Below are 26288 nucleotides of genomic sequence, written 5' to 3'. Positions count from 1 at the left end.
CTCACTGGGACCTGCAAATTCTCCCCCGCAGGATTCTTTGACAATTGTTGTTGGCCGGTGGCTAGTAGGGCGTTCCTTCATAGTAAGGCATCCCCTCAGCGTCATGTAGATGGTAGGTTTTCTTCACTCTTTTCCCCACTCCAGCACGCAAATGGTGGCCCATGTGTCAGGGGAGGGCACCTCAGGCTTTGCCATTTCTCCCTTGTGTGGATAACCCTGATTTTCCTCAAGGATAGGCACTACCGGATTCTGCAGGTGGGAAGAGGTGGGAGTCCGGTTATTGGGGGAGATACTAGAAGTGGGAGGGGGCCTTATCCCCTCTTTCTCTCAGGTACAGCAGCAATGGCACATCCCGTCCTCACATTATTTTGCCCACAGACAACTTTATCATTACTATACCACTCTCAAGAGATCCTTTGGAGACTCTTGGGACTTGGGGACCCTGGATAAAGAATTGACACAGACACTGCCCACTCATAATACTATTTCTCTTGGTACAAATTATGCTGGGATTCTCAATGGGATAAATCCCTTTAGGCTTTAGCTACTGACTGGTCCACAGAATTGTGTATGGATGTGTATGTCAAAGATTTTGAAAAGTGTTTTTGTAATGTTTTCAACCTTATTAAAAATGATTCCTTACAGAAGACTCAATATAGAATTTTGCATACAGCCTACCTCACCAAAGCCAAGGGGGCGAAGCTGGGCCTTTAGTGGGATGACAGCTATATTAAGTGCCTCAAGTCAACTCGAACCTTGCTCCATACCTTTTGGACTTGTCTTAAATTAGATATGTGGAACTCTATTTTCTCCCTCTTAGATGAGACACTTGGACAACGGTTGGAATGGAACTTTGCTGCATTATTACTGGTGGAACAGCAGCTGTCGTCTGTGGCACAGAGGTTCCTATATGCTGCTATCATGCTAGGGAAAAAGGTGGTTTTACAAAATTGGATTTCTCCATTTCCCCCCGGCTTGCCAAATAGGCTCATAAAATGTAGGAATATGGCAATTTCGAACTGCTTCATTACTGCAGCCAGACCTCCTCAATATGGACTCAATACTGTGCAATCTGGACCAGCTTCTTGGCTTTGAGTGCCTCAGGAAGTTCCCACCAGACAAATTGATAAAGATCTGATTGTGGATATCTAAAAGTTTGGAAAGAAGGAGGAGGTGCTGCTGTTGGGAGATTTCAACCTGCCGGATGTGGACTGGAAAGTTCCGTCTGTGGAATCAGAAAGAAGTAGGGAGATTGTGGGTGCCTTTCAAGAGGCTCTGCTCAGACAAATGGTGACAGAACCCAAGAGGGAAAAAGCAATATTGGATCTGGTCCTCACAAATGGAGAGATTATATCTAATATACGAGTGGGTGCTCACCTGGGAAGTAGCGATCATCAAACGGTTTGGTTTGATATAACAGCTAAAGTGGAGGGCAGCCACACAAAACCCAAAGACCTAGATTTCAAACTTACAGACTTTAAAAATATGGGAGAGTACCTGAAGAAACAGCTGTTAGGATGGAAGGACATAAGAGAGGTGAAAAAACAGTGGTTTAAGCTAAAGGAGCTATAAAAATGGCTACAGAACTTTATGTGAAGAAAATAAATAAAAACAAGAGAAAAAGGAAACCAACAGAGTTCTCCAAACTAGTGGCAGAGAAAATAAAGGCAAAATATTCCTGAAATATAAAAAAACCCAAGAAGAAGAGTACATAAAGGACTACCAGGTGAAACTGAAAGAATCCAAGAGGGAGATACGTCTGGCAAAAGCGCAGGCGGAAGAGCAAATGGCTAAAAATGTAAAAAATGGAGATAAAGGTTTTTTTTCAGATATATCAGTGAAAGGAGGAAGATGAAAAATGGAATTGCTAAACTAAAAGATGGTGGGAACCGATATGTGGAGAGTGATGAAGAAAAAGCAAATGTGCTAAACAAATACTTCTGTTCTGTGTTCACAGAAGAAAATCCTGGAGAAGGACCACAATTGTCTGGCAAAGTTACACTGGAAAATGGAGTATATTCTGCACGTTCACGGATGAAAGTGTTTATGAACAACTTGAAAAACTGAAGGTGGACAAAGCGATGGGACCGGATTCCTGGGGATTGGAGAAGAGCGGATGTTGTCCCTATTCACAAAAGTGGTCACAGGGATGATGTGGGAAACTACAGGCTGGTGAGCCTCACTTCGGTTGTTGGAAAAATAATGGAAGTGTTGCTGAAAGAAATGATAGTGAACTTCCTAGAATCTAATGGGTTACAGGATCTGAGGCAACATGGCTTTACTAAAGGTAAATCTTGTCAAACGAACATGATTAAATTTTTTGATTGGTTGACCAGAGAGCTGTATCAAGAACACATGCCAGATGTAATTTACATAGATTTCAGCAAAGCCTTTAACACAGTTCCTCATAGGAAGCTCTTGAACAAACTTGAAGGGCTGAAGTTAGGACCCAAAGTGGAGAACTGGATTAGAAACTGGTTGACGGACAGACACCAGAGAGTGGTGGTTAATGGAAGTCACTTAGGAAGAAAAGGTAGGTAGGGGCCGAACCTGTTCAATATATTTGTGAGTGACATTGCTGAAGGGTTAGAAGGAAAGGTTTGCCTTTTTGCGGATGATACCAAGATTTGTAACAGAGTAGACACCGAGGAGGGAGTGGAAAACATGGAAAAGTTAGAGGAATGGTCTAATATCTGGCAACTAAAATTCAATGCATAGAAATGCAGAGTAATGCATTTGGGGATTAATATTGGGAAGGAGCCGTACATGCTGGGAGGTGAGAGGCTGATATGCACGGATGGGGAGAAGGGACCTTGGGGATGGAACTCCTTTCGTATAAGGAAATACTAAAATGGTTAGGGCTCTTCAGCTTGGAAAAGAAACGGCTGAGGGGAGATATGATTGAAATCTACAAAATCCTGAGTAGAGTAGAACGGGTACAAGTGGATTGATTTTTCACTCCGTCAAAAATTACTAAAACTAGGGGACACTCGATGAAGTTACAGTGAAGTGTTCTTAAAACAAACAGGAATAAATGTTTTTTCACTCAGAGAATAGTTAAGCTCTGGAACGCATTGCCAGAGATGTGGTAATAGCAGATAGCGTAACTGGTTTAAAGAAAGGTTTGGACAAGTTCTTGGAGTTAAAGTCCATAGTCTGTTATTTGCAAAGACATGGGGGAAGCCACTGCTTGCCCTGTATTGGTCGCATGGAATATTGCTATACCTTGGGTTTTGGCCAGGTAGTAGTGACCTGGATTGGCCACTATGAGAATGGGCTACTGGGCCTGATGGACCTTTGGGCTGACCCAGTAAGGCTATTCTTATGTTCTTAAGATCTAAAGGTGAAAAAACAGTGTGACAAGGTGGTGGCTGCGCCAGAAGGATGCTGGGCTATATAAAGAGAGGCGTAACCAGTAGAAGAACGAAGGTGTTGATGCCCCTGTATATGTTGTTGGTGAGACCCCACTTGGAGTTGTGTTCAGTTTTGGAGACCGTATCTGGCGAAGGACACAAAAAGGCTTGAAGTGGTCCAGAGGAGGGTGACAAAAATTATAGGAGGTTTACGACAAAAGACGTATGAGGAGAGACTGGAAGCCCTGAATACGTATACCTTAGAGAAAAGGAGGGACAGGGGAAATATGATTCAGACATTCAAATACTTGAAAGGTATTAACGTAGAACAAAATATTTCCCAGAGAAAAGAAAATGGTTAAATCAGAGGACATAATTTGAGGTTGAGGGGTAGCAGACTCAAGAGCAATGTAAGGAAATTCTCAGGATTCAAAGCTCTCTCCAACTCTTCCATAAACATCTGAAAACCTGGTTATTCTCAAAAACGTAACTCCTCCTCCCTCTCTAATCATTTTAGTCCTCTAATTCTCTTCTCCTCTTTTGCCCCCTCTGGAGTTCCTTTCTACCCTAACTCTTGTTAACCGTGTCGAGCTTTACGAATGTAGAGATGATGCGGTATACAAACCTAAGGTTTAGATTAGATTAGCTTAGATTTGATTAGGATGGTGGATACCTGGAATGCGCTCCTAACAGAGGTGGAGTTAAAACGGTAATGGAGTTCAAAAAAGTATGGGATGAACCTGTGGAAGGGCATAATCGAAAGGAACATCTAAGTCCGTTTTCGTCTAAGTCGCAAGTCGTCCAAAGTAAAAAAACAGCTTAGGACACATTTTCAAAAAATACTTCCACATTTTTTTTCATATCGAAAATCATCCAAGTCGCTAAATCATCCATCTTTATACCACATTTTTGTCCAACTTTTCATCCAAGTCAAAAACACCTGTTGGACATGGGAGGGGTCTGCAAAGTGATGGACTGAACAGCCAGACATGACACCTAAATAGTGGGGTACCTTACAGGGGGCAGTGCTGTGAACTTCACAAAAAGGGTGCCATGTCTTCATGATCTCACTACAGCTCCCTTATAGGGCTTGGTGAGCCCCCCAAACCACCTCCAGAATCCCCTAGACCCACTTATCTACCAGCCCTTAAGGCTGCAGGAGTCACTTATATGCTATTAAAAAAGGGTTTGGGGTGTATAGGGGAGTGCACATGTTTCAATATCAATGCAGTGATTACAGGGCTTATGGGCATGGGTCCACCTTTTTATGGGTCCCTAACCCACCCCCAAGATGGTTTAAGATGTCTCTGTGCAGCACAACTAGGCTTTCCTATGCCAGGCTGCCAGGTGATGATGTTCTGGAGGCACAATTTTCAAGTTGTGATTAATATTTTTATGGGGGTGGAGGGGGTCGGTGATCACTGGGGTAGTATGTGGGGGTCTGTATTATGTGTTCGCAGTGCTTATTTGGTCCACGTTCTGTCGATCCTGTGCTGTATAACTTTCAGTTATACATGCAGTACAACTAAGTCTAAGCCTGCCCACGTCCCGCCCAAATCCCACCCTCGACACTCCTTCTGACATGCCCCATTTAGCTATGATTGTTCAGCGGCACTATGAAGCCTAGATCGTTTATAAATACCTCCAAAACCCGGTTTGATTATCGGCACTTGGACGTTTATGACTGTTGATCGTGCAAGTGCCGACTTAGGCCAGTTTTTGGACATTTTTCTCTTTCGATTATGAGCCCCATAGGATCTAGAATCAGAAAATAGTAGTAAATATTGAAGAACTAAGGCCAGTACTGGGCAGACTTGCATAGTCTGTGTCTGTATATGGCCGTTTGGTGGAGGATGGGCTGGGTAAGGCTTCAATGGCTAGGAGGGTGTAGATGGACTGGAGTGAGATTTGATGGAGTCTTCAGTAGTTGGAACATAAGAACAGAATCGGCTGAGCTTTGAATTCTTGCCCAGAAATAGCTAAGAAGAAGAAAAAAAAAACAACAAATTTTAGACTGAATCAGGTTTGGCAGACTAGATGGATCATTCAGTTCTTTATGGTGCCGTCATCTACTATATTACTATGAACTAACATTTGCGTTGTCTCATTAAGCACAACCTGCTTGTCTGGATATACAATATGTTGGTTTCTGCTTCTTTTTATGACACCCTGTTTTTGACTTGTTTCTCAGAAACTCTTAGTTTGATTGTCAGGTGGTTCATTCTAAAGAGCAATGTTTTTCAACCTTTTTACACACGTGGACCGGCAGAAATAAAAGAATTATTTTGTGGACTGGCAAACTACTAAAACTAAAATTTATAAACCCCCGTTTCCGCCCCATCTCCGTGAGCTCGGTCACCTCAGTAACTATAGAAAAATAGACAAATATAGTGGCAAAATATAGACAGCAGATATAAATTCTCAAAATTGACACGTTTTGATCACTAAATTGAAAATAAAATCATTTTTCCTACCTTTGCTGTCTGGTGATTTCATGAGTTTCTGGTTGCGTTTCCTTCTGTCTGTGTATCCTTTCTTTCATTTCTTTCTTTCTGCACTCAGGCCCAAGAATTGTCCCTTTTCTATTCCCTCCCTCTTTCCTTCCTATGTCCTTAGTGCCCCCAGTGCCTCCTTCCCATGTCCTTAGTGCCCCTTTCTGTCTTTAGTGCCCCCAGGGCTTCCTTCCCATGTCTTTAGTGCCCCCAGTGCCTCCTTCCCATCCTTAGTGCCCCTTCCTATGTCTTTAGTGTCCCCAAGATTAAGGTGACCATTTTCATATCTCCTGTCCCATTGTCCCCAGCCCAGGCAAGAGGCAGGATCTTTCCTTAGCTGTCACCGGCATGCAGCAGAGGTAAGGAGCTTGTTTGGGTGGGGGGGCGGGTGGATGCCGCTTCCCATCACAAGGGTGTGATGCAGTTCTCGCGGGGGGGGGAGTGGACGTTCACGGGCGGGGGGGGGGGGGGGTGCACTGATGGTTTGAGCGGGGGGGCACTCCGGCTCATTTAGCGGGATAGTGTTCGTTTTGTGATGTGTAAGATTTGCGGGAGTGTTTTGCTCGTCTTGCAAACCACTCGCAAACTGGGTTACTCGCAAACCGAGGTTCCATTGTACTTTTTTCCACCTTAGTGTATAAATAGTTTAAATACTTAGCTTAAAACTTGTGGTAATGCTTTCAGGGATTTATACCGCCAACATAGGAACCACTATGGCTCCTTCTGTGACAAATTTATTTATTGGTTTTTGTTTTGTTAGAAGTAAAGAAGATTTTTTTCATCTGAATATTTTTGCTCATTAAGCAGGGGTTTCAATTTATTAGATGACATTTTCTTTTTCTGGACTGGACCACAACAGGAATTAGAAGATTTGTTATGGTGGTTGAACAATTTGCTTCCCAGAATAAAGTTTACTGTCACTGTGAATGCAAACACTTGCATTTTTGGATATATTAAGAATTTAGATGGCATTTGTACAACCATTTATAGACAAGAAACCAATAGCAATTAATTTCTTCATTACTCTAGTTGTCATCCATTACCCTTGACAAACAGTTTGGCCATTTCTCAATTTTTGCATTATCTTTGGATTTGCTCTAGCAGAGAAGAATATAGACATCAGTCTAAAATATTGAAGCAAAAGCAGATAGCTAGCTAGAGGCTATCCTAAGAAAGTGGTTAAATTGACCTATAAAAGAACATTATATAATGATAGAATGTGGTTACATGGACAGTAGAAAAGGCTCAGGCAAGGCGATAAAAAGACATGTGTATTACATTTATCTGTGGGGATCAATATGGCAGCAGTGATTCTACGCAAACATTGGAATATGGTTGCAGTACTTCCTGAATTTTGCAAATAAATGGCTTAAATTGACCTATCAAAGAGGGAAATATTTCAAGGAGCCATTAAACCCATCATTTTCTTGGATTAAACAACTGAGTTTTGAGAGTGGCGTCACATTGACCATGTAGTTTCCATTTAAAAAACAATTCAACTGCAGATTTGAAAGCTGCAGTTGATTGGTTCTACTTTTATAATTAATTGATGGAGCCACTGTTTGCAGCCAATCAGGAAACGTTTAATAGCTGATTGGCTATTTTATTTAAACTAATTGAACATCAAGCTACCATATAATAGTGATCATGAAGTGAAAATACAATTGTCAGCATGAGTGAGTTTATATTATAAAACTTTTTGTCTTGAACTTAAGATTTATTGATTTATCAAGAGTTTTTGGTTAGCAGTATTTGTGTTATTCCCTGCTACAGTGGTAATAGTTACTGCAACATGCTTGGACCCTGTCAGATGGACCATTTGACTCACAGTATCATAAGCATGTGAAAAAGTCAATTTTGTATTTTACAAATTTTTCTTGAGTTTTCTAATGATATTTAGGTAGGTGTTTATGCTGATGATTATAACATCTGAGCACCATGAGTGCAGTTTGTGGGGTCTGAGTCTTTTGCTCCTTATACTCTCTGAGATTTCATAGCAGAGGGTTACTGGAGAGATTTAGATTATTGATAGTTTGTTGCACATTCGGCTCCAGTCCTTACATTTTTGTTTAAGGCAGAGAAATTTTGAAACCTAAGGGGGGAAATAAGAGGTGCCCTAAATAAATAGGTGCCTAAAGTTAGTAAATTGGCTTCAATTATGAGCTTTAACAAGCTCATAATGGGAAAAAATAAAATTTAATTGGGAGATAGGTACCTATCTTCTTAGCATGATTCTACAAAAGATAGGCGCCTAGTGGCAACCTAACTACAAAGTAGGTATGTTTAGGAGTAGAGAAAGAGAGGTGAGATTCTCTAAAGGACTTAGGCACCTATAAAGAATGCCTCTTTGGCCTACATTACAGAAGCCCAAGTTTTAAGTTAGGCATGATTCTGTAATGAGCAGCTAAGTGTGACTTGAAACGAAAAGGTCCCAAATTGTCCTGACTACAGATGCATCCGGAGACAGAAAACACACACACACACACACAGATAGCCAAAGAAAGATGAAGTTTTTTTTTGTTTTTTTTTTTATTAGGATTTTATATACCGCCTATCAAGGTTATCTAAGCGGTTTTACAATCAGGTATTCAATCATTTTCCCTCTCTGTCCCGGTGGGCTCACAATCTAGCTAATGTACCTGGGGCTATGAAGGACTGAGTGACTTGCCCAGGATCACAAGGAGCAGCGCGGGGTTTGAACCCACAACCCCAGGGTGCTGAGACGGTAGATCCAACCACTGCGCCACACACTCCTCCAAGTGTTTTTTCAGACCCCCCCCCCCCCCTTTGTACATGCCCAGTCACAAGCTAATAATGAGTGTAGCTTATGGGGAAAAGTAAGTTTCATTTCTCATGGAAACAGGGAGGGAGGGGGTGGGAAATTCCACAGCCAGTAGTCAAGGGTATATTCTTTATAAGCTTATTTTGCTATGCAAGAAATCACACAAAAAACATTGTCTCTTTTTGTTATCTGTAACTATGACTACTGGCTGTGGAATTTCCCACCCCCCTCCCTGTTTCCATGAGAAATGAAACTTACTTTTCCCCATAAGCTACATCCATTATTAGCTTGTGACTGGGCATGTACAAAAGGGGGGGGACTATAAATATGTGATGTTGGTCTGAATAAACACTTCATCTTTCTTTGGCTATCTGTGTGTGTGTGTGTGTTTTCTGTCTCCGGATGCATCTGTAGTCATAAGAACATAAGAACATAAGAAGTTGCCTCCACTGGGTCAGACCAGAGGTCCATCCTGCCCAGCGGTCCGCTCCCGCGGCGGCCCATCAGTCCGCAACCTGTGAAGAAGTTACTGACCACTTTTTATAACCTACCTCAAGTTCTATCTGTACCCCTCTATCCCTTATCCTCCAGGAACCTATCCAAACCTTCCTTGAAACCCCTGTACAGAGTTCTGGCTTATCACCTCCTCCGGAAGCTTGTTCCATGTGTCCACCACCCTCTGGGTAAAAAAGAACTTCCTAGCATTTGTTTTAACCTGTCCCCTTTCAATTTCTCCGAGTGACCCCTAGTGCTTGTGGCTCCCCACAGTCTGAAGAATCTGTCCCTGTCAACCTTCTCTATGCCCTTTAGGATTTTGAAGGTTTCTATCATGTCCCCTCTAAGTCTCCTCTTCTCCAGAGAGAATAGCCCCAGCGTTTTTAACCTGTCAGCGTAAGATAAATTTTCCATACCTTTTATCAGTTTAGTCGCCCTCCTCTGCACTCCCTCGAGCACCGCCATGTCCTTTTGAGGTACGGCGACCAGTATTGAACACAGTACTCCAGGTGCGGGCGCACATTGCGCGATACAGCGGCATGATGACTTCCTTCGTCCTGGTTGTGATACCCTTTTTGATGATGCCCAGCATTCTGTTTGCCTTTCTTTGAGGCTGTCGCACATTGCGCCGATGGTCTTCAGTGATGTGTCAACCATCACCCCCAGATCCCTTTCAAGGTTACTCACCCCTAGCCGTGTTCCCCCATTTTGTAGCTGAACATCGGGTTCTTTTTCCCTACATGCATGACTTTGCATTTCTCTACGTTAAAACTCATTTGCCACTTATTTGCCCAGTCTTCCAGTCTCGTTAGGTCCCTTTGCAGGTTTTCACAGTCTTCCGTGTTCCTAACCCTGCTACAGAGTTCGGTGTCATCAGCAAATTTGATAACCTCACATTTTGTCCCCGTCTCCAGATCATCAATAAATATATTGAACAATAGAGGTCCTAGCACCGACCCTGTGGAACTCCGCTCGTGACCCATTGCCAGTCTGAGTATTTGCCCTTTACTCCAACCCTCTGTTTCCTGCCTGCCAACCAGTGTTTGATCCATCGGTAGATATCCCCTTGCACCCCGTGATTCCACAGCTTTTTTAGTAGCCGTTCGTGAGGTACCTTGTCGAAGGCTTTTTTGGAAGTCAAGGTAAATGATGTCTATGGATTCCCCCTTATCCATCTGGCTGTTTATTCCCTCGAAGAAGTACAGCAAGTTTGTGAGGCACGACCTTCCCTTGCAGAAGCCATGTTGGCTCGCCTTCAGTTGTCCATTTTTTTCTATGTGTTCGCAGATTGTGTCCTTTTCCATTGCTTCCATCATCTTTCCCGGAACCGAGGTCAAGCTCACAGGCCTGTAGTCAGGACAGCAGAACGAGGCTAATACAATTTGGGACCTATGTGTTTCAGCTGGGTGCTCGCCCGGGATTGGAGATGGTGCTGGGACTCTAAGTGAGTATCTGTTTTCTAGTGCTCACTGGTCTCTGCCCTCTTCCACACCCTTATTTGATTATTGAGGCTTTTGGCAAGGCTCTTGAAGTTTTTGACCCTTTGTGCGTTTGTAGTGGTGGTTTTGGGAACCCCACAGATTACCTGTCCTTTTGGGAAGGACTGCTTTAACTAATTACCTGACCTTTTGGGAAGGACTGCTCTAACTAATTCAAATCTGTACAGCCTTGCCTGTTCTGCTGTTCTGGCATATTCTTTTTATTTCTATTGCATTGTATATCACTTTGTCTTGTGTAAGTGAGATTTGTGCTTTGTTCTGGGTCAGCCAGGCACTAAGGCTAGCTTTTCTTTTGTTCACTTGAAAAAAAAAAAAAAAAGTTCCCCACGCTGTGCCTCTGGGCAGTAGTAAGAGCTTTCACCCCCTCCTCCTTTTTCCATGCCTTCCAGTGAGATAGAAGGCGGCCTTTTGGCCGCCTCCTTTTTTTTCTCCACAGAGTTTTTTCTCTAGGAGGAAGGGGGGTTGGAGCAAATTTAGTGCACAGGAGAAAAAAATTGGCTATATCCAAAACAAAGGGGATTGCAATGAGGTAAAAAATCTGCCCGTGAGACCCCTTAAACTATTTATCTCCTCCCTGTAAAACCCTCGGAGGAGAGGGATGTTCGGAGCAAATAATTTGAGACGGTGCCTTAAACAGAGATGGGAGGAGCTGAACGGGTCATTCAGCATAGGACTCAGGAAGAAATACAGCTTTAGTAGTTGAGCTAATACGAACAGACTTTCTTACAACAAGCGATGCTTTGGAATTCAATACTTTTTACCAGTGCTTAGGAACCATTTTGCATCTTTGCAAGAGGTTTGTTTGTTTGTGTTGTGCCTAGTAAAAAGGAACTTTAATCTAACTGTGGTATGCATACCGTATTTGTAGGGGATTTGCTGTTTTCCCTCCTCCCCTATGGCCAGCTTTTTTTGCCTGTCCCTCCTTGTTTTTTTTTTACAAGAGAAGGGGGGGGAGAAAACATTTCCTCATGACTAGAGTTGAAACTTATTAAACTTTCTTACATTCAGAATAGGAAGGGAGAAGACAATAAGAACTAGTTTTCTGATCTACATGAACAATTTATGAATTAATAGTTTTAGGATATCTTTTGGCTTTAGGAGACATTAGAATTCTTTTATAAAGCTGTGGGTGTGTGACTTTTGCTGGCACCAATTTACGGTGACAGAAGAACACTATCGCCTGCATATAAAAACACAAAAATTTAAGCTTAGAATTATTGCCAAAAGTTACAGCACTGTTCACATTTTGAAGTTTTGAAAAAAAAAAAAAAATGACCTTGTAGCTGTTCAGCAAAATGAAAACTGTTTTTTAGTAGTTCTTTTCTTTTATATGTTACACAAACAGGAATAGAAAACTGACAAGGAATATATGTGCCCCTTAATGACTGACATGCAATAGGGGGCTGAGTCTACAAATGGGCATCCTGATTGTAGGCAGCAATAGGCATCCCACCGCTTTCTGGCAGCCAATTAGGATGTATTTTTTAGAAAAAACTCAGGTGCGGAAGGACACCTACACTATAGGCATTTGCTATGGGTCTAGGGCAGGGGTAGGGAACTCCGGTCCTCAAGAGCCGTATTCCAGTCGGGTTTTCAGGATTTCCCCAATGAATATGCATGAGATCTATATGCATGCACTGCTTTCAATGCATATTCATTGGGGAAATCCTGAAAACCCGACTGGAATACGGCTCTCAAGGAACGGAGTTCCCTACCCCTGGTCTAGGGAGATGCATAGGGACATTTACCCCCCTCTTTTACTAAGATGCGCTAACCGATTAACGCATGCTAATCGAATTAGCATGTGTTAAAAGCTAACGCGTCCATAGACTAACATGCATGTGTTAGCGTTTAGCGCGCTTTAGTAAAAGAGAGCCTTAACCTCATCCAAGGTGGGATATGGATGTGGTGTCACCCGGAAGTGGCCTTGGGCATGTTTAAGCCTCCTTATGTATCTCCCTAGAGACACAACAGATGCCTGAAATGTAGGCCTGCATAATCCTGGCCTACATTTCAGTCATAAAAGTAGACACAGTTAGCTGAGCTGATCACTGCACAGGAATCCCCGATCAGCTGAGCCGGCAGGACTCCCCGAAACCACAGCTTCAGAGAGTCCTGACGGCTGAGCTGATCAGAGATTCCTATGCTGCCCTACTTCCTCCTGCCTGACACCCCCCTCCCGAGATCAGCAGGGATGTCCACTCATTCCTGCCTGACACCCCCAATGATCAGAGGAAGTATGCCCACACCCTCCTGCTGGCCCCCCAAACTCTTCTCAAGATTGGCAGGAGGGATGTCCATTCTCTCCTGCCGCATCTCCCCCAATTCAATATCAGCAAGATGAGCCCCATTGATCCACTGATACCCCATCCTGAACCCCTGACATCTCCCGAACCCCCAAACACCACACCCTGACACCAAAAACACCCCAACCCGACAACCCTGACTGTTCAAAGTTGTTAAAAAGCAGGCAGACTGTGAAAAATTGCAGGCAGACCTTAGGAAATTGGAAGAGTGGGCATCCAAATGGCAGATGAAATTTAATGTGATACAAATGCAAGTGATGTACATTGGGAAGAATAACCCAAAACATTATTACCAGATGCTAGGGTCCACCTTGGAAGTTAGCACCCAAGAAAAAGATCTGAAACCTTTCATTCAATATGTGGCAACAGAAAAAAAAAAAAAGCAAAGAAGATGCTAGGAATTATTAGAAAAGGGATGGTAAACAAGAATAAGAATGTTATAATGCCTCTGAATTGCTCCACGGTGCAACCTCACCTTGAGTATTGTGTTCAATTCTGGCCACCTTATCTCAAAAAAAAGATATAGTGGAACAAGAAAATGTTCAGAAAAGAGTGACTAAGATGATAAAGGTGATGGAAGCTCCTCTTGCATGAAGAAACATTACAGAAGTTAGGGCTCTTCAGCTTGGAAAGAGACAGCTGAGGGAAGAATATGATTGAAGTCTACAAAATCAAGTGGTGTAGAATTGGTACAAGTGGATTGAATTTTTTTCACTCCATCAAAAAGACTAAGGGACACTCGAAGAAGTTACAGGGAGATAGTTCTAAAACCAACAGAAGATATTTTTCACTCAGAGAATAGTTAAATTCTGGAACACTTTGCCACAGAATGTGGTAAGAGTGATTAACTGAGCTAGTTTAAAAAAAGATTTGGACAAGCTCCTGGAGGAAAAGTTCATAGTCTGCTGTCAAGACAGACATGGGGGAAGTCATTGCTTGCCTTAGATCGGTAGCATGGAATGTTGCTAATATTTGGGGAGGGGGGGTTGCCAGGTACTTGTGACCTGGATTGGCCACTGTGAAGACGGGATGCTGGGTTACATAGACCATTGGTCTGACCCAATAAGGATATTCTTATGTTCTTATGACCTGGATAGACTGAATGGCAATCAGGCTCACAGACTCTAAGTTATCTCGCAAATTGGCACCAATGCAAACAGTCACAGGGACATGCTTAAGCAGCACTTATTCATGATTTAAAGGTAGTCTAAATCCTGATGTTCATCTGGCATTGAATGTATATTAGCATTCTATTTGGAATCGGGGGTAGATGTCCCTGACAAAGCACCACTCTTGATTCTCCTTTGTACCACCACCAACATGCTTATACATTTTGTCCTATCCATTTGTAAAATATTTGTATATATATATATATTATGGCTACAAAAATGTATAAATGTAAGCACTGAGATGTCAAAATAGGAATAGTGCTCGTAAAAATGACCACCATAATACGTTCATTCATATTTTACATTTATATGGGAATGTATGAAAAAAAAGACCCCCCTCCCCCAACTGTTGGACACCCAGTCAGAGCATGAGGAACTGATTCCTCTAATTTTGTGTAGCCCTTCACTGCAACAGGAAAAAGTGGATGGGGATTTTTGTACCTACTTCTGAATATCCGAATACTTGAATATCTGGCATGCCATCATATAAAAGACCTTTTCTTCAGGTAAAAAAATGACTTTGAATATTATTCTCTGAATGTCCATGTGTTTTTAGATAGTCACACATTTCTCCTGTTTTTTTAAATAAATCTTTCTAAAGGAAAGTGCATTGTTCATTAAAAATTTCTGTCAGTCCTTGAGTATAATCTGTAGAATTTACCGGATCTAGAGAGGAGACATGATGGATATTTTCTGAATCCTCAAAAGTAACAACATGAATTGCTATATCTTTTTGTCACTTCTAAAGAAAAAAAGACAACATATAGCTAATATGTATGTTTGTGTGATTGCAAGTCACTAACGGACTGATTCTCTAAACGGGCAACCAGACTGTAGGTGGCGGTAGGCCGTCTGGAAGCCAATCGGAACGCAAGTTTAAAAAAAACCAAGGTGGACCGCCTACACTGTAGGCATTTGTCGCGGGTGCAGGGAGACACCTAGGGACACTTTAGCTTGCCCAAGGCTGGGTGTGGGTGTGGTTTTGACTGGAGGTAGCCTTGGGTGAGTTTAAGTGGTCCTAGCGAGACTAGGCCAAGGCGTCTTCCTAGGGCCACAACAGACGCCTAAAATGTAGGCTTAGCTGATAGCCGTTTTTATAACATTGATGTTTGTATGTTGCCACAATAATGTGCATGTCCCTTCTTTTGCCACACTTATAATTTAGACTTTTCAGTTTGTAAAATAGAATTCATGCTGGATGTCACCAGCACATATACATCCATTTCTCATGTATTTTAGAACCAGCTGAACATCAGCAAATCCTCTTCTGTAAAAGGATCCCGCTCTTATCTTAATATTTCAATACTGTTATGACCAGCAGCATCAACATTTTAGTTCTAATATCCTCCAGGAACGGTATATCTTTATGCAGTCTTAGGACTCATGCCATACACTGTACCTAATAATAGAACAAGAATATAATCAAGGAGTCTCTTTGCAGCACTCAACTAAGTTAATTCACCTAACAGTGAAAGAGCAGCAATTTTAATCAGTAAATTCAGTATGTTAAATGCTTCAAGAATCCAGATGATTACATTTTGTTTTTATCTATGGCTAACCTTACTTTCTGAAACAGTTTGTAGAATGCCATTAGCAGTTGAAAGAGGAAAAGACAAAGATTTTACAAGTATTTCTCCTACAATTTGTCAAAACTAGACTAGTAGAAAAAGTAGCCTGACAGGTTTGCAACAAACAGAATCTCAGGTATCTAACTGCATCCTAAGTGTGTTTCCTACAATTTTACAATATTTTAGGAATGCAAAATATGAAGGTTGCATAATTACTGGAAGGTCTATCAAATGAATTCCATTTATTCTGAGTGACTTTTATAAATATGTAAGAACATAAGAAAGTCCATGAAGACCAAAATCCTATTTCCAACAGTGGCCAATCTAGGTAACAAGTACCCAGCAAACCCAACAGACAGTAAAATTCTATAACCAGCACCTAAACTTAGGCGTTGGTAGGTGCCCTTCCAATGCCTACGTTAATTGAAAAACACTGTTAGAAATGGGAAAAACCCCCAACAGTGTTGAAGCGCCCTACTGATGCCTAAATAATAGATGGCTGGCATCGTGGCTAGGTAGTCACTTTAGGCCACGGAATGCCAAAGTAGGCATGGCCAATATCAGAAGTGGCATTAGGCAGGCTAAAATGGCTATCTAGCCATGATTCACAGCTAGATAGGCAGCAGAAATATAGGCCCAGAAAACCTGGCCTATATTTTAACCACCTATCTATGCTGCCACGGGATCCTAGGGTCAGGCCGCAGCAGCCATAAGCTGATCATGGCAGGGGAAGTTATCCCCAATCAGCTGAGCTGGCAGACCCACCTCTTCAAAATGGTGGGCCTTTCCTTTCCCAATACATCCTGGGATGCACCAGAAAGGGGCCTAAGGCCCTGATTGGTCCAGGCACTTAAGGCCCCACCCATAGGATGGGCCTTACGCACCTGAGCCAATCAGGGCCTTAGACCCCTTTCCTGGTGTATCCTAGGATACACTGGGAGGGGCCAAGGGGAAGGCCTGCCATTGTGATGAGACAGACCTGCTAACCAAGGAGGTATAGGCACCCCTCCAGCTGGCCATATTGCAAAAGGTTCAAGGGTTCAGAGTTGAGGATTAGAGGGGTGGGGGGGTGGGGGGTTTGGGTGTATCAGTGATTTTAGGTGGTCATGGGTTTGGTAGGGGGTTAGGGTTTGTGGGTCAGGGGTATTCATGAGTATCAGTGGTTGGTCATGGATTGGGGGTGGCCTGCAGGCAGGAGGGAACGGGCATCCCTCTTGCCTATCCTCTACTGAATATTAGCGATTAGCTGGCAAAATGCTATTTAACTGGACAGGAGCCATTATTGGCTGGTTAAATAGCACTGAATATTGGGCAGTAGGTCTAGAATTGTTCCCCCTCTAGTTGGTTCCTTAAACAGCTACTCTATAAAGCAGTCCTTCAATGTATTCAATGAGGATTTCTTACATTTACCCTTAAATATAAAAACAACTTATCAAAAGGCTCTCAGTTTACAATAGCTTTGCAACTTTTGAAGCAAGATCAACGTGTCATGTTTGCTATGGACTCATCTTAGGGCTCCTTTTACGAAGCCACGTTAGCGGTTTAACACACGTAGCTGCTACTGCCTCCTCTTGTGCAGGTTGTAGTTTTTCGGCTAGTGTGGGGGTTAGCGCGTGATTAAAAATTGCATTAAAGCCGCTACTGCGGCTTCGTAAAAGGAGCCCTTAATCTATTAATTCAATGTCAGACCATGTTAACTATTGCATTGGTGGATATCCTTTTTTTTTTCAGATGCCATATTTTACTCATCTGTGCAGGATGATCCCACAAATTCAATTTAAAAAGAAGTTCATGAGTTCCTTGTAGATGCAGTAACTCAAGAGTTCATCACACATAAGAAATTTCAGGAATTACAGAAGTATAGCTCAATTGTAGAGTATATAAATTAGAATTAATACACCCATATTAAAATGGGTGCAATTCTGACATTTAGAAAATAATCTGCCAGCAAAGAGGCTTCTAAAATGCACACAGGCTTGCAGAGGAGTACCTATTTTACAAAAATGTTTTGTTGAAAAACCTGACACACATAAAGGGATCAAAATACACAACTAAAATCAATAACACCCACAAATAAATGTAAATGCCTTCAGAAATGGGACCAATAATTCTTTATAATATACTAATATAATAAGAACAGTTTATATACCGCAGGACCGTGAAGTTCTATGTGGTTTACAATGATTAAAAATGCTACAAATTGAGTAGAACTAACAAAGTTAAAAACTAGTGACTAACAGTTCTAGAGATCAGTTATTGTGGGAAAGATTGTACAAATCAGCTACCTAAGTACTTTAGGAACAGATATGTTTTTAGGTGTCTCCTAAATTCCCCATAAGTATTAGTAAGCATAAGTAATTGTTCCAGATCTTTACCCCATAATGCTGCCTGATATAAGAAAAGATGTTGATGATGTCTTTTAAATTTACATCCTATAACTGGTGGAGAAACAAAATTCATAAGCTTCTCTTATGTCTATTGGTTGAGAAAGAGAAAAGATCAGTTATGTATTTAGGGACTAAACCGAATAGTACTTAAAGCAAAAACATCCAAACTTAAACTTCTCACATGCCTCCATCGGCAACCAATGCAGGAGTCGGTAGGAAGGAGTTACATGATCGAACTTCTTCAACCCCCAAATCAGTTGATTGCCGCATTTTGCACCAGTTTTAATCGCTGCATATTCTTCTGGGAAATTGCCAGATAGGCGAAATTACAGTAATTAAGTTGGCTCAGTATAAGGGATTGTACCAAAATTCTAAAATATGCTCTAATGGACCGAAGCTTCCAGAGAGTAAAAATCCCTTTCTAACCAAAGAGTCCACCTGGTCTTTCATGGTTAGGCCTTGTCCAGTATTACACCCAAAACCTTCATAGTAGATTGAATAGGGTAACTAAGTTTATTGATGCACAGTGATGTTTTAGTATCAAGCGTGTGTGACAAAGCTACAAAGAATTTTGTGTTTTTCTGAATTAAGCTTTAGTCTAAATTCAGTCATCCATTGTTCCATCAAATTTAATACTTCTGTTGCCTTAAGAGTAACTTCAGAGAGAGAGGTAGCGAATGGGATAATGATTGTGAAGTCATCTGCGTAACTAAATAATTTTATTCCCAGCTAGGTCAATTGTGCACCTAATAATGACATGTAAACATTGAAAAGCAATGGGGATAATGGTAACCCCTGTGGAATGCCAGATGGATTTCTCCAGGTATCAGAGAGATTGTAATTAAAACATACTTGATAGATGCGGGCCATAAGGAAATCTTGGAACCAGTCTAGCATCTCTCCTCTGATACCAATTGCAATTAAGCATTGTAACAATTTCCCATGGTCCACTAAGTCAAAGGCAGAACTTATGTCAAATTGCATTATCAGGGCATTAAGGTCCCTCCTAAACAAGAAACGTATATTATCCAAGATGGACGCAATTACTGTCTCAGTGCTAAACAAAGGTCTAAAACCAGATTGAGTTTCATGTAAAAGAGAGAACTGATCAAGATATTCCATCAATTGGGTACGTACCAATCCTTCCAAGATTTTTTACAAAAAATGGAATAGATGCAACTGGTCTATAGTTGGTTACTAATGCTAATGATTATTTACAATTTTTTGGAATTGGGGATATTATAATGTGACCATTATTAGTAAGGAATTTTCCATTTTTTAAATTATCGGTCAAATAATTCAACAAAGTTAGTTTAAAGTCTAATGGAGCTGCTTTCATAATTTCTGCATTAGCAATTTTAGCACGCATTACATGGCTAGAACTAACGCCAGTTCATTGCTGGCATTAGCGTCTAGCGCGACCAGCAGTTTAGCACGCGCTATTATGCACATTAAACCGCTAACACAGCTTAGTAAAAGGAGCCCTTAGTGTACTTGTTATATAATTTGATATAATTATTCCATTCTAAATCTTGAAAGGAATTCCAAATCATATCTGCTGGTATTTCATTTCCTTGTATGTTAACTAATTGATGTTCATATATGTCATTTGTCGAACAGTTATTTCTTAAGTTTTTAATTTTTGAATCAAAATGCTGTGCTAAATCATTTGCTGAAGGTAGCTTAATATTATGCATGAATTGAGTGTAGCGTGTGGTGTCAAAGAAATTTGTAATCAAGTTGAACAGTTCTTTTGTATTGATTCCTTACGAGCTAGTATTGGATGAGTAAAATACTTTACGTTTTTCTTTTATCAATTGTTTGTAGATTTTTATGTCGGATCTCCAGTTGTTCCGATCTGACAATTTTCCCGTTTTTTTTCCAGATACTTTCCAATCATCTTACTAATTGTTTCATTTTTAAAGTTCAGTGTCAAACCATTTATTATATTTATTAGAGCAGCTTTTACTATTTCATTTAGGGGCAATTTTATCTAAAATGGATATGCTTTTTTTCATCCAGTGATACCAAAAATGTTCAGTTTTTGAAGAGGAAAGCATTTGTCAAATGCAGACCGAGAAAAGCTGTTGTCAAATACTCGCTGTGGGAAGCGGTCCTATTTGAGATTGGGACAGATAATTTCAAAAATTGAAAATCGTATGACAGAAAACTAAAAAGACCCCTGTGGCAGGCCAAGAGCTGAAACACTGGCAGTGTCGAGTCTTTTATTGAAATAAATTGTTGAAAAACTTGAACAGAGAAACCACAACAATGTATATGTGTTTAGATATGGCGTTAGGTGGGAGATACATTTTACTTTTTTTGTACTTTGTAATGAGTAGATGGACTTGGGGTGGGCATTGTGAATCTGGTGAGTGGAGTTACTGTATCTCTATTTGGATAATGGGGAAATGTATGGAATCACATCACCCTGCAAAAGTCATATATATATATATCCATAAGTCTCCCATGACTTGATTATTTGGGATAAAGCCTACGATCTGATTAAACAACTGCCTTCAGAAATTAGAATTCTGTCATGGAAGTCATATAGAAGAAGCCACAAAGAAGGGACAGAAGAAATATGCCAACTATAAGGATGAGGAAAAAGGCAATTAGTCCAATATTAGGCAATGAGGGTGATGAGGTAATCATTTCATTAAAAATCAATAGCATGTACTCTTTATCACCCTAGCGTAATAATTTATAATCTTTGACTTATAACGTGGCAGTATACATTCCTGATACCAATGATGAACCAAAGTGGTGTATTTTGTGTAAATGATGAGGAAGGGCAATTCCCAAAGCTGTATTCTATTTCCCAGAGCTTCCTGCAACATATTCCTAAAGGATAACCTTTACAAATTTGAAGGATAGTTGTTTAGGGGTTTATATCTTATTCATGTATTCTTTGAAGTAAGATATCTAAATGTAAATGATCAAACCCTAAATGTTTGATGTGCTACTTCTTATGTCTTTATTTTCTATTGAAACCAATTATTCTACTAAACCAAAGTTGATTTATCTAGAACAGTTTAGAAGGTTAGAGTTACTGCCATTTTGTATGTTTTTTCACTACTCTGATGTAATATCATATGCATGCTATCAATTCAGTGTTCCCGCTAAGCTGCGCTGGCGTGCGCTGGCGCACAAAATATTACATCGCAGCGCACAAGTTCTCGTCACAGCGCACGGCGTACGGCAGATGGCAGGGCGGCGAGAGGAGAATCGGGCGAGTTGGCTCATAACTTGCTGGCGCCCGATATTTTTAGCTCACAGCGAAAAAAAGTTTGCTCACAACACCCGCCCGCTTAGAGGGAGCACTGGCTATCATGTGTAATTATCATATGCAATCAACAATTTAATGAATGAAATGAAAGCATGTGACCACCTACCCACACACCTTGGCAGAGGTGCACTCCACACTCGACGGCCACCTCCAAGACAAGTCAGTCTACTAGAACCTTCTAGGCGATAACCAGCAAAACAAGAAAATGTAAGGGAGTCTCCAACTCCAAAGTGAAAGCCAATTCTTCGACTAAACGCAGGAACGCCAGGGTCATCACAAGGTTCCAGGTCATATTCTGCAGGCAACAGAACCAGAGATTTAGCAAAAAAAAAAAAAAAAAGCCATAAAGTATTAAGAATTCTAGTACAGACAAAAAGCTTCATTATTCCATCCAAGATATCGTTTTAGTTCAGTTGCCGAATGGCTCGGGTACCGGCAGAAGAAAGCTTTTCCAGAGATACAAAATGATGTCTATGCATAGGTTGTTTCAACTTTGGAAAAAGGTCAAATTCTGGTGGTCTCATGTCTGAACTGTAGTGAGCATTAGGTAAACACCTCCCAGCCGTATTTGTGTAGTTTTTCAATGACATTCCCTATGTGCGGGCGAGCGTTGTCGTGAAGAATCATTTGCTCAGCCAAGAGCAACTAAGGGTCAGGTTTTGTGCATTTTTCTGGGCATTTTTTTGCAAAAAATCACAAATATACACTTCTGTGACATTTCTTCCACATGGAACTTTGTCTGTGATGATGATGCCTTCATGATCATAAGCAAAAAAATCATCATTTGTTTGACTTTTGATTGAGCTCGTCAAAATTTTTTTGGTCATCAGGAAGATGGAGCTCTCCACTCGTCATTGAAAAACTACGCAAATACGGCTGGGAGGTGTTATCTCATGCTCCCCACAGTCCAGACATGAGTCTACCAGACTTCAACCTTTTTTCAAAGTTGAAACAACCTATGCAAGGACATTGTTTTGCATTTCTGGGAGAGCTTTCTTCCGCCAGTACCCGAGCCATTCGGCAACTGAACAAAACTGTGTCTTGGATGGAATAATGAAGCTTCCCAGACGTTGGGACTTGGTCATTGCAAAGCAAGGAGACTATATTGAAGGACTCTTAAGAAATACTTGAGAAAAAATAAAAAATAAACATGTAAATTTTTAAAAATAGTGTGCATTATTTATGAAATGATCCTCGTAGATTATGAGCATATGAGTGTTGACTAAACAATGCAGTAATTACACAGTATATACAGTGGCACACACAACCATCCTGAGCTGGAAACGGGCCCTGTGCAACATGCCCTAGAGCTCCCATCCCACCCACTGCACTGCACTGCAGGAAAGACATTGTAGAGAACACAGTTTTGGAGCCCCCGCCTCCCTTGTACCCTGTGCAGCTGCACCTCCCACACATAGTTTACTATGGCCCTGATACCACATGAGGTAATTTTTGTAGTTAGAACAGGTGCACTTAAATCAAGTAGTAAAGGCATTGGTTCTAAACTGCAGTCGTAACATGCAGTAAAGAAAATTTTCCCATATTTGTTTTCCTAGATATAACAGTTGTAATCTTTGCCCTTCTTTCCTCCCATTTCTAGTCTGTCTTGTCTTAAATTGGATGTTAATGAATTTTAATTTGTATCTCTATAATTTTATGTCTTTTTTTACTTGTGTACATCGCTTTGTAAACAGATTCAGCGATACATCAAATATTAATAAACCTTGAACCTTGAAGAAGACATGCTGGGCATACTCCCAATAATTACACATGGTTTTAGAACATGCTGGAGTGGGCCATATTCAGTAAATGGCCCTCGAAGTTAGGTGCCATTAAGATCTGTATTAAGCTAGTATTCAGTAAGGGCACTCTGCACAGAGCAACCTTTATGGAAAACAAACATAGCAGACTTAATCCTGTGAAAACCTGCTGCCAAAAACTGTGTGTCACAGTGGTTGGAGCTACAGTCTCAGCACCCTGAGGTTGTGGGTTCAAATCCCATACTGCTACTTGTGACCTTGGGCAAGTCACTTAATCCCTGATTGCCCCCAGTACATTAAGTAGAGTGTGAGCCCACCAGGACAGATAGTGAAAAATGCTTGAGTACCTGAATGTAAACCGCTTAGGCTATAAGTGGTATATAAATACTAAAAATAAATAAATCATCATGCCCAACTGGTAGCAGTTGGGCATGCAAATCCAAGATTCTATAACTACATAATTCTTGGCAATACCTTGAGCTGTCCATGCCCATCCTATGGCCACACCCCCTTATGAATTGCATGCAATGAGTGCCTAACTTATAATTAGTTCTAATTAAGTGCCAATGAATTCCAATAAGAACATAGAATAGCCTTACTGGGTCAGACCAATGGTCCATCAAACCCAGTAGCACGTTCTCATGGTAGCCAATCCAGGTTACTAGTAACTGGCCAAAACCTGAGGTGTAGCAATATTACATGGTACCAATACAGGGAAAGCAGTGGCTTCCCCCTTGTCTTTCTCCATGATTGATTGCTAGCACCTAACTGGCTAATTACTGAAGTTTATGCACATATCTGGGATTTGAACCCAAACTTGGGTGACTTATACAGAATCTGGAGAACTGTGTGTTAATTTTTGCTGTCAGGCTGTGATATCACAAGTTCCCCAACATCTATCTATCTACCCACGAATACAGAGAGAGCAAGAGATGTAAATATAAAGATATGGATATCTAGATATAGGCCCTCTTTTACTAAGGTGTGCTAACCGATTAGCGCGCACTAATTGAATTAGCACGCACTAAACGCTAACATATGCATGTTAGTCTATGGAAGCGTTAGCGTTTAGCACACGCTAATTCAATTAGTGTGCGCTAATCGGATAGCACACCTTAGTAAAAGAGGAAGATAGTTATATAGCAATAAATAAAAATATTGATATTATAAATGAAAATGTAATTTTCTGATAGCTGTTACAGGTTTTCATAAGATGTTGTTTACCTGAAAATGTTATATTGAAACCTTCATAGGAGATAGAAAAGTCAGATATAAATCGAAGCTGTGCTGTAAAATTTCCAAAGAGTCCAGCTTTGATAGTAGGTGGCAAAACAGAGCCGGTCAGTCTAGCCACGGGTTCCATGAAGCTGCCGTCTTCTGTGATGAGCAAGTAGTCATGGGAGCTTTCCAGGTGAAAAGTATGAAAGATGAGCTGTACTCCTGTCAATTGGAAATTGAAAAAAAAAAAAAAAAAAAGAACAAAAACAGAACATAAAATTGTTATATTCTGAAACCAGATACATTTGGACAAACTCGTTTACAGAACATTCTAGCTCATGCAATGTTCCAAAAAGAAAAATAATTCTATGAGCATCGGAGCTGCTACCGCCACTGCTGGCGCTAAAACAAACTCTACGCATTAGTAAAGGAGGGGGACTATTTAGCTAACAATCAATTTCCAAAATACCTTTGTAACAAATTTGGGGACCTGTTTACTAAGCAGTGATAAATACTAATGCGTGTTTACCGCTGCTTAAAAATTGTGCTAACAGGCCACACTCAGGAGCCAGTGCTAATTGTGGGCTCCATGAGTGTCACCCACGCACTAAAAATTACACTTTATTTTTTAGTGCAGGGGGATTTTTTTTTTTTTGGGGGGGGAGAGTTGGCATACCCTGCGTTAATTGGTTAGTATGTGGGCACTGGTGTGTGCTGACCAATTAGCACACAGGATTAGCACAGGTGCCCTTACCACCTACAAAATAGGTGATGTAAGGGCTCATGCACTACTAGCTACACATTAGTTTTGAAATGAGTGTGTGGCCGTTAATAGGGAAAGTCAAACTAAAGAGTGGTCTCAGCACGTGAATAACCCACATGCTAAAAATAGCACCAGGTCACTTTTTAGTGCAGCTTAGTAAAAGGGTCCTTTTGGCTTTAACTAAGATTGTTTATTAGATTTACTATACCAATTTTCAAACTAATATCAAAGCAGTTTACAAATGAAAAATGCATAGGACTTGTGAAGGGTCATTTTATAATAGGATGTTATAAAAAGTAGGCTACTATTTTAAGCTTTTTTAACAAAAAGCCATAGGTTCCTATAGCTCTAATTTTCAAAGCATATGGATGCCTAGGTGCATGAAACATCCAAATCCCGATTTTGCATAGGTAGAACAGGGACATCCAACATCGCAGTATGTTCAAATAGCAAGGGGGCGTGTTCTGGGCAGGACTAAGGAGGGCCTGATAGCTGGACATCCAACAGTGATTACCAAAAGGATAGATTCTATGGGCCTGATTCTATAAATGGTGCCTAACAGTGCCTACACTTTAGGCACTTCTCAGCAAGGGTTTCAATCAACCTCTAAGTGCCATTTATAGAATCACACCTAGCAGTGCCTAAGTGGACTTAGGTGTTGCTAGGTGTCCTAAAGGTAGATACCACTCGATTAGGACAGCCTTTCACTTGCCTCCTCTTAGGACTCCTATCTCAGATGCCTAAATCAACCGTGCCTATTCTCCATCCCTAACCATGCCTACTGTTTAACATAGGTGTCATTAGGTGTCCTTTGGCGGGGGAGGGTGGCTACATTTAGCCATTGCTAGGCATCCTAAAATTTTGGTGCTGAACTCTTAAATTGTTCAATTGATTTTTTTTTTTTTTTAAATTGACCACTGGCAATGTCAATTACCATGCTAATTAAGCCACTTTAAAAAAAGATAGGCACAGATCCCAAACTTAGGCATTGGTAGGTGGCCGCAATTAGGATACTGTGAACCAATAAAAAAACCCTACCAAAATGTTTTTGTCATATCGTCCACAGAACTTGGCCGATTCTTATGAAATTTATCCCCGCCTTTACAAAGCCACGCTAGCATTTTTAGCGCTGGCTGTGGTGGTAAGAATAATAATAATAAATTTATTCTTCTATACCGCCATAATCGTGTGACTTCTAGGTGGTTCA

The 26288-nt window shown here is 41.0% G+C and overlaps 1 protein-coding gene across 1 annotated transcript in view; it reads right to left on the bottom strand.

Moving 5' to 3' along the window:
- CSMD1 (CUB and Sushi multiple domains 1) overlaps window positions 1-26288 on the bottom strand; it is a 2397241-nt gene that overhangs the window by 716115 nt on the left and 1654838 nt on the right. The window contains exons 19-21 of the mRNA XM_033936341.1: window positions 24325-24540; window positions 21440-21635; window positions 10090-10093 (exon numbers count right to left, since the gene is read on the bottom strand). Of these exons, the coding sequence (XP_033792232.1) occupies window positions 10090-10093; window positions 21440-21635; window positions 24325-24540 (416 nt within the window). The remainder of the gene's footprint in view (window positions 1-10089; window positions 10094-21439; window positions 21636-24324; window positions 24541-26288) is intronic.

The sequence above is a fragment of the Geotrypetes seraphini genome, chromosome 3 (genome assembly GCF_902459505.1).
Source record: "Geotrypetes seraphini chromosome 3, aGeoSer1.1, whole genome shotgun sequence".
Classification (NCBI taxonomy): domain Eukaryota; kingdom Metazoa; phylum Chordata; class Amphibia; order Gymnophiona; family Dermophiidae; genus Geotrypetes; species Geotrypetes seraphini.
Note: the sequence above shows the minus strand (reverse complement) of the source record. Positions and strands in the feature narration are given on the sequence as shown.